The sequence below is a fragment of the Cololabis saira genome, chromosome 18 (genome assembly GCF_033807715.1).
Source record: "Cololabis saira isolate AMF1-May2022 chromosome 18, fColSai1.1, whole genome shotgun sequence".
NCBI lineage: Eukaryota > Metazoa > Chordata > Actinopteri > Beloniformes > Belonidae > Cololabis > Cololabis saira.
In genome coordinates, this window is record NC_084604.1 from 13737961 (window position 1) to 13747400 (window position 9440).

At 43.4% G+C, this 9440-nt stretch overlaps 1 protein-coding gene across 4 annotated transcripts in view; it reads left to right on the forward strand.

Moving 5' to 3' along the window:
* The window catches only part of ncoa1 (nuclear receptor coactivator 1), a 62117-nt gene extending 53320 nt beyond the window's left edge, over positions 1-8797 (forward strand). For all 4 annotated transcript variants that reach the window (XM_061707457.1, XM_061707458.1, XM_061707459.1 and 1 more), the window contains exon 22: positions 1594-8797. In XM_061707457.1, coding sequence (XP_061563441.1) covers positions 1594-1773 — 180 coding nt within the window. In that variant the 3' untranslated portion in view covers positions 1774-8797. The remainder of the gene's footprint in view (positions 1-1593) is intronic.
* The last annotated feature ends 643 nt before the right edge of the window (positions 8798-9440 follow it).

Consider the following 9440-nt stretch of genomic DNA (forward strand, 5'->3'; position numbering starts at 1 on the left):
TCTCTGATTGGTTCATCATTACCAGCAATAGAGGACACCTGAAGTTAGTGTGAGGTTGGAACAACATTGTATTCAAATATTTGATTATAATTAAATTATGATACAGATTTGAAAATTGGGTTTAAATTAAAAATCTAACGTTGGCTTGACGTCTAACTTTAGTAAGGTTACATTGACTAGATGTCGGATGATGGTTGCTTGCCAGCGCTAACTAGTTGTCTGACGTTGCAACCCGTATCCAACCGAGGACCAACGTTAACGTGTCAGCTGAAGGTCTGACCATCAATCAATCCTGTCCAAGAACAAACTGCTCCAACTGTCTCAGGTTTGAAGGGTTTTTCCTCTCCAGACTTTATGTTTGACCTTTTGCCACAGATGTGCAATAGGATTTAGAGGAGGACTTCAAAACAGTCCGATGTTTTGTTTGTAACCGTTCTCTGGTGTTTTGGGTGGTGATCCTGTAGCGGGACACGTGTCCTGTGACTGAGACCTCTCACTACAGACGTCTCACTACAGACGTCTCGCTACAGACGTCTCGCTACAGAATGCGTGAGATTTCATTGTATCTTCACAGAGTCGAGGCGCTCTCTGCCAGACGTGGTAAAGCAGCCTCTCGACAGAACCGAGCCTCCTGAGTGTTTCAGATGAGGTACCGTGCCCTGCACTCTGGCACAGACGGTGCCATATGGGACATCAAACTACTTGAAGAGGCTCTCGGAGCCCTGACTCTTAACATGCTTGTCTAGAATGGGTTTTTTTTTTTTTTTTGAGTTAGTAGTTTATTTAATCACTGAAACCCCTTTTACTGATCAAGACACCGAAACAACCACTGGAACATATTTACAGCTCAAAATCCTCAATCCGTTTGTGTTTTCCATCAGTAAAGTGCACATCCATCCAGAGCTGGGTTTTTTTTTTCTTAAAACCCACCCAATTACAGTAAGAAAACAGGGGAAAAAAACAAATAAACAGAAAAAAAATATACATTTCCACCAGTAACTCTCAATTTAGGCCTTTAAAAACATCTCTGCTACTTTTAATTTAATCCCTCGCAAATGAAGACATGCTGTCCAGATGTGTTGAAGTCTGACTGGAAGTTATCCACATTTAACAATAATCATTTATATATTAAAAAAATAATCACCGTCTGGAAACAAATTAATAAAAGACCCCAAACATGGACCCCTTTCAGCAGAAACGCAAACATTTATGAGGCAAAAACTGGTTTTAGATGACAAGTTTTTCTGAGTCTGTCAGAGAAATTTCTAGAATGGGTTTTCTGACAGACAGACCGGCTGCAAGATCGCAGACACCCGTGTTACTTATTACAGGACACACTTTAGTTTAGTACTTCCTGTCCAGTCCTTTTTATACCAACTAATTTGTCCCAGCATGCTTTCAAAGACTATGCTGACCCACAATGCAAAGCAATGTCTGGTTTTGACTATTTGACTTTCAGAAAATTATTATTTATTATTATTTTTGTCAGTTTCAGGCACCATGGTGGGTTTTTCTTTCTTATTTTATCGTAAGGGTACTGAAGGATGAACCACCTGCGCTGCGAAACCAACGTTTCTGCTTCTGCTTCTGCAGGTGCAGCAGGTTCAGGTGTTCGCGGACGTTCAGTGCACGGTGAACCTCGTGGGCAGCGACTCCTACCTGAACCAGAGCGCCATCGGAGCCCCGGCCCCCCAGAAGGGCCCCGGCGCGCCGGGCTCCCAGAACAACCAGGCCCAGCAGAAGAGCCTCCTCCAGCAGCTCCTCACCGAGTGACCCCCCCCCTCCTCCACGCTGGCTTTCCTGCTCCCTCTATCTCTCCACACCTCCGCCCCGCGGGTGGCTGCACCAGACCCAATGCTGTCTCCGTCTCACCGAATGAATGAAAGGATGGATGTTCCGAGGGCCACAACGTAAGCTCAGAGAGGTGCGGCTGTCGCTGGAGCAGCCTGACCACTTCTTTGCGGGGGGGGGGGATCCCGGGCTGCTTGTTTTAACGCCCAGTATTTAAAGAAAAGTCAGAAGGAGCAGCAGTGTATTTAAACCTGCCTGTCTAATCTGTCTGACAACCTGTCTGTCTGCCTCAGCCTATTAAAGGCAGTGTTGTCTTGCTGCTCATTCCTCTGTGACCTACTTCCTGCTTCCTGACCCAAGAAAACAACTGCGACGTCATTGTTGATTTGCCAAGTTGTCGTAACTGTCAAATCAGGGCCGACCACCCTTTTTTCTTTTTTTTTTTTCTTTCTTTTAACCCTCTTTTTTCCCCGATCAGACGGTTTTCGTCACGCCGTTGCAGCAGTATCTTGGGAGCATAAGTTGCAGCTCACAGCTGAACTCAGCATTCACGTGTGAGAGTATCTCGCACTGTAACACCTCTGGCTTTTGTTTTGGGTTGTGTTTATCCTTTATTTTATTTTTTTGTTCTCTACCTGTCTCTCAGCGATGTGGGAATGTTAAGATTTCAGACCTCTGCGGCATTGTGGGATAGGAGCTCAGTATCAGCTGGTTCTGTGACTGTTCCTCCCTATCGGCTACAGTGCCTGGTGGAAGTGTGAGTTTTTCCCAAGCTCTGCTTCTTCTACTACATGTTATTCTATTAAGTCTTCTGTTAATTTTTTTTTTTGTTTGTTTGTTTGAATTGTTTAAAATTTTCTGCTCTCACCGTCATCATCATCATCGTCATCATCATCTTCATGATATTCAGAAGAAGCTTTGACAACAACCAGAACGGATGCGTCGATGGGTGGATGGGAGACAGACGGGATGCTGCTCAGTTTGGAACTTAGATGTCTTCCTCCCTCCGGGAGGAGATTTTATTTTTTATTTTTGTCAAAGTATGATATAAAAAAAAAAAGACTTTTATGATTATTTAACTGTCTGTCCATCACATTTTACCCTCACTTCAGCAGCTGTGAATACAGAATCCGATGGGTTCTTTCTCTCTTTTTCTCTCTCGAGTATCTTCATGCGATCTCTCAGCCTATCAGTGTTGTTTGCCATGTGCACCATGCAGGTGGGTAGTATTGTACATTACAGAAGGATAAAGACTTGGAGATGAGCTTACTCTTCTCTTGTACCTGCTTTCCTTAAAAAAGAAAAAAAAAAGACAAAAAAAAAAGTGTAATTAATTGATTACAGCAAAACTCTGTATAGTATCATTTGATCCAGGTTAGTTTCCTGTTTTTAAAACCAGTTCTAATAATGTGAGCTCTTGGTTTTTTGAGATTATTGGCATATTGTAATAAGGCTACATGTTGCAGTGGAGGAGGAAGTTATTCCAGCTTCTGCAATGTAAAAAGAAATTTTAAGAGATTTGGTAATTAAAAGTTAGCTAGACCTCACTCCTTCTGGCGTCCCGGCCGCGCTGCAAGCAGCCACTCTGAAAAAAACAAAACAAAACGGTATTTATGGCTTTGATTTGTCTTGTGGTTACCAGGGAACCAGTTGGCCATCTTTTGTTGCTTTCTCCTCTTTTTTTTTTTTTTTTTTTTTTTTTTTATTGTCTTATTTTATTTTAAACTCCAATGTATGGACAATAATTTTAAGCGGTTTTCAGACAGTACATGTGTTTGTAACCATTGCATATAAAATGATAACACCTAAAGCCATGTTCTTTGCTGTGATGGACGGAGCCACGTCAGTATTGTGCCTGTAGTTGCAGCAAACGACAAACTTTCGGTTATTGTTCCTATATATGACATTTAAGTAGAGGCTTTAGTAATAGAAGTTCCTAACAAAGATGTGATGGATGATTAATTTAAAAATGTTGTGAATTTGAAACTAAACAGGAAGGGTTGAGTCAGAGAAGAAAAAAAAAGAAAAGCGGACTTTCTTCGTTTCCTCCTCACCTTCTGCACACCTGTGTTGTTCGCGTTGAGGGTCACTTTCTGGGGCTCGGCCCGGCTCTCCCTCCGTCTCCGGTTTCCCGATGAAGACTTCACTCCACTCACTGGCTACACACACACGTACAGTTCTCTGTTGACTACTGTTGCTCAGTCAGACACTGTCTCTCTCCGTCATCACAGACCTCTTTTCAAGAAAGCAAACACTTCGTCATGCTCAGAAACCCTGCCGGGACGTTGCCTCTTAATATTCTTTACATGAGTAAATTTACACAAAATATACTCATGATCTCTAAATTGAGTGTGAGATTTTTCTAAATTAGCTGGAGGACGCCCCGTACTGCACCTTTATCTTAACAGCGACTGATTGGCCGTCCGTCAATTGTTCCTCATGGAGTTTCCTCCTGACGTATCTGCCGTGTTCTCACGTCAGCACGAACTCGGATGACCCGTGGCTCTTTCTGTCTCGTGGGAGATGGCGGGGTAAACGCCTAATTGAGTTTCAAACTACTTAACTCATGCCGGCCGTTAGGTGGACAGGTCTGGCGCTGGTTCTGCTGAAGCAGGCTTCTCTGTGTGCTGCTTCCACAGAGACTCTTCCCCGTCTGCCACGGTGCCCAGATGATGGAGAGATCAGTCAACATTCCGCTCAGCCGCTCCTGCAGCGACGCCGTGGGCTCTGAGAAGCGCTTTCCCGCTCAGCCACAGTGTCTTACGTGTATCGATGTGCGTCGTGGATGCAACCGGTGGCTCCCAAATAGCAAGAGGGTTTAAACCGGATTTATAAATGCAGGACAACCACGTGGAAATATTACCGCAGGCTTTTGCATGCGCAGAGTGAGTTGTCTGATGGTTTGGAACCATGTTTTCACACTGTGAGCAGCTTGTTTTATTGCTGTTTTGACGACGCTCTGCATCAGTATAGTCCCCTCCAGCCGGTCATCTTGTGATGGTAACGCAGGAGCTTCATGCCTCCCTCGGCGTTTGAAACGGTTGTTTCTGATCCAGGCTCGACTCTGAAGCTCTGAGATCAAACATCCGGGGAGGTTTTTCACCTCCGATGTGATCATGCTGCGTCTGGCCCTGATGAGATACACGGTTGATCTTCTAGCTTCTCTGGTTGTTGCCAAAAGCCTGAACTGTGCCACGTCCCTTTCGTTACAAAGTCACGTAAAAGCCTCCAGACACGCGCTTTTGGCTGTTGAAGTAAGCATTCCTGATATCTGGAGCAGGAAGAAAAGCTTCTTACAGAAAAGGCTGGCATCTGAGTTTGGCATCAGATCAGAATAAGTTGCTTCTGCACTCGTCCAAGTCGGCTGAGATAAACTGAGATAACGCAACCGTTAAATCCAACTTCAAAGCAGGACAAAAAGGTCCAACTATTCCTTTAAACAGCAATGTAAAGATGAATGAGAAGTCGACATTTATCCCAGTAAAAGGGTTGAATCCAGAAAGGCCGGCGCATCTGTCCCTGATCAAACACTGACACATGGCAGAAGAGTGCAGAAAACTTCCTGCTTGGATTTTTTTTTTTTACCCGCGGCATCGAACACCCGCTTCCTTTTACTTTACCGCATGGACTTATGTACGTCCTATGTACATGGTTTCCTGTACAACTCTGTTCAAATGGAGAAGCTCAGCAGCAGCAACTGTCCGCTTATCCTGCAACAACTACCGTTAAAAAAACCAACAAAACATGCCAAATACATCCGCTGCATACGTGAGATGTTATTATGCAACAGCCATTCAGTGGAAGCAAGAGTCCCTCCCTTATCACTACAGTCAACTGGTACCAGGTTCACCTCTTTTATAATGTTTGTTTCATGATGTTAACATATTGTAAATAACACAGAAATGTGAAAATGTATTTGTTCAGAATCAACGAAAAAGTAGTGCTCCGAATTTGTGGTAAATAACTACTCGCCTCTGTCATGTTTTTATTTTGATTTGATTTTTCTACTTTTTTATTTTTCTGATGACTTGTGTGTGTGCGTGCGTGCGTGTGTGTGTGTGCGTGTGTGTGTGTGTGTACGTGACTGTGAGCGCGCATGTGACTAATACTGTATATGTGGTGTTCTCTGAGATGAAACCGATGAAGATGTCCTGTTTGATTCTCCTCTCTGCCCTTTAGACCCTACACAGTACCTGTGGGTGTTTTCACGTAACTATGCCAGAGAATGATTTAGCGACTGCTGAATGTGATTTTACTGAGAGAGAAGCAGTGTGGACTGGCTTTTTGTACGGGTTAATTTAAAAAAAAAAAAGGAAAAAAAGAAAAAAAAAAGAAAGAAAGAGGCCATATTATTTAATTTTCTCTTGTCAGAGGTTTAAGCAGATCGGAGAGAGTGGAGCCTTGGTTTTGTGGAGGAGTGTAGGTGAGCGGGGTGTTGTGTCCTCTTTCCTTTCCTCATCTGTCCGACTGACGTCACCTTGTTTCGCATCAGTCAGTAGTAAATGACCAAAGCTTCAACACGTTTGATGGAAATCATATGCAAACCTCATCGTCACTGGGGCGAGGCGTGATGTAGCGCCCTCTGCTTCTCTCTGTCTCGCGCGGCGGCGTGCATGCGCGTTCCATCCCTCCCCACCCGACCCGTCTCGGCGTCTCAGCACTCTCCGTTTTCTCAGCGTGGCCTATGAGCAACAATCTCTGTGATGTATCCAAAGTTTGGTCGGTTTTTAGACTTTGCCAATGAGGTCTTCTGAGCCTGAAGTGCTTATCACTCGTTTACAGGAACAAGGAAAACATTGCAACCGTTAGCTATGCACCTTACTGAAACAAGCATTTCCTCTCATGCATGCAGACGTTACACCGGAGCGACCGCAGGTCACTCATTTGGAGAAATTTAGAGTTACTTTACAACAACAATGGAAAGAAAAAAAAGCCCCCGCAGTGGGATTATTCCTGCCGACGACCTCTATCAGCTCTCAATTTCATTCTTGAACAAAAAAAAAAGACTATTTCCCCCCCATTTACCCGATGATTTATACCAAACTTGAGGTGCCTCGTGTATATACAGTATTTTATGCAGTAAAGATTGCTCCTTTACTGTTCAACAGTAATGACCTTGTTAACCAGGGTTGGTTTTTGTTTTTTTGTTTCTTTTTTTAAAAGAAAAACTTTTTTTCACCTTTTTAAAGAAAAAAAATAGTTTACTGTACAAATGACTTTTTTACACACGTAGAAGATTAATCAGATTATCCCAGGAATTTGCAAATACAATCTAATTTTGCACTTTATAACACATCCATTGGGAGTGAAAAGGCCATCAAGACTCTTGTCTCAATATGTTCAGCTTCTGGGTTTTTGTCCCCTGAATGTACCGAGAAAATGTTCGATATTGTCATTTAATTCAAACGAAATGAATTGTTTGGCTTCTTCATGGAGACTTTAGTAGATACCCATCATCCAAATGACTGCGAAAAATTGTACACACTTTAGCTTCTTTGTAATGTAATATGTATGTGTGTGTGTGTGGTTGTGTGTGCGCGTGCGTGTGTGTGTCTTACACTGACCGATCCTCAGTATAAGTACTATGCTATTCTTCTTCAGGTGACATCCCTCCCTCTTCTTTGCGCTGTCTTCTAGTACCAGATGTCCCGTTAAAGACTTCCAGCTTGAACTCTGAACATTCCTGCTCACAACCATTTTAGCAACCGCAGACACTTTGCCCTCCAGCCGCCTGGCCTTTGCTTCCCCGTCACACAGTCGTCTTTCCTTTCTTTCTTCTCTTCTTAAACCCGAGGCGGTGTGCCGCTCTGTGTCCGTCTAGAGGCGTGCTCGTGTGAACCTTGACCTCTGCCGCCTGTCAGAGCCGTGGTGCGCCGGCCCGTTGGACGTCGTCTCTAGTGTTTAGTGGTGCACGGATACCCGGCCCGGGTTGGCAGCGGGAGCAAGCGTCCAGATAAATCACGAGTCTCACAAACTTTTTCACGAAGCAAAAACCTTTTTTGATCCGCCGCGGATCCGCCGCGGTATTCCTGCACCACTGAGACCCGTCGGCCTCTTCACGCCTCCGTCTCATTCCTGGTCCTCGTGTTCAGATCCAGAACCCGCTCCGTGCGACGTCCACCGCAGCATCAGTTGTCAAGTTTTTATAAGTGCTTCCTTACTGGGACTGAGGTTGGATTTAGGTCATGGATTTTAAAAGAAGGCTTAGTATTTACTCACCACTGGGTGTGTCCTTGTGTTTGAATGTGTGTGTTTGGGTTGGTGTTTAACTGGAGAACTCAAGGAAAAAGACCAAGGTTCCACTTTCTCCCTTGTACAAATTAATATAAATATACAAACACATATATATGTGTATATATGTATGCATATATATACATATACATATATATATACATATATATATATATATAATATGAATATATATGATGCATTTTACTCATTTTTGTCCAGTTTTGTATATTACACTCATGTAAAGTTTGATTTTAAAGAGGCATCGGAGCAGCTATTACAAGACAATTTGAGTGGCAATGTTAATTGGGGAGAGTTTTATGCATGTTATATTTTCTTTGTTTTTTCTCTCTCTCTCTCTCTCGTCTCTTTTACAAACCCTTCAACCGCCCCTGTTCAGGTGTGTAACGTGAATATAAAGAAATCTACCTTTTCTTTGGAAAGTTGTAGACAATCAGTCTCAGGCCTGGTCCAGTCCCTGTGGGGAGTGAGAGCCCTGTAGGCTAACAGACAAAAACAAAGCTCTCTTTATTGTCATTTACTGGAAGTCTAAATTCAGAGGTTTGCTCATTCATGTGTTTGTGGCTGCTCAAGTTTACACACAAAAACACACACTTCTCTACTACACTCAAAACACAAACACCTCGTGCATTTGATCCCTCTGCTTTCTTTCCAAGGTGAGGATGCCAACCTTGAGGAAATGATGCTTTGACTAACAAATCTATAACATCTATGAATGTGGGAATGCAACACATTGCAATAAAAAACACCATTTGAAATGCAGCACGTTGGTCTCCGTGGTCTTGATTTACTCTCCAAACCCTCATCTCATGTAACCATAGAGATTAACTATAGAAGGGATGTATTTTCCAGGTGTGTCAATTAAATGTATTGATTAAAAGGTGTTTTGCCGACATAGAGCATTGCAGAACAGTTGACACAATGCAAAGATATCAGTAATGGCCCTGCAATCATTGCTGCCCATCGATCAGGGAAGGGTCATGGGCATTTCCAAACAATCTGGAGTCTGTCAACCGTGAGAAATATTCACGACTAGAAAACATTTTAGATGGATGCTCATCTTCCTAGGAATGCAACATACGATATGTATAATGGTATGATTTGGTATGATGCTTGTTGGGAAGGGCTGCCAGCACAAACCACCGCTCTAGAAAGAACGGCAGCAAGATGTTGGGGTTTGCAGTGTCGCACTTGAACGGGCTGCAAGACTTGGCCCGACCTCCGGGCACAGATGAGACTAAAAGGGAAGTGTTGGAGGCCAATTTTGGTGAAAACCAGCAAATTTGCACCAAAATCTCGTACTGGCTGCCCGGCACAATGGTAGAGGACTGATGATTTGGACTTGTTTTATGCATCTTGCATGTTTTGAGTCCACCATGAAATTATCTTAAACTAAATTC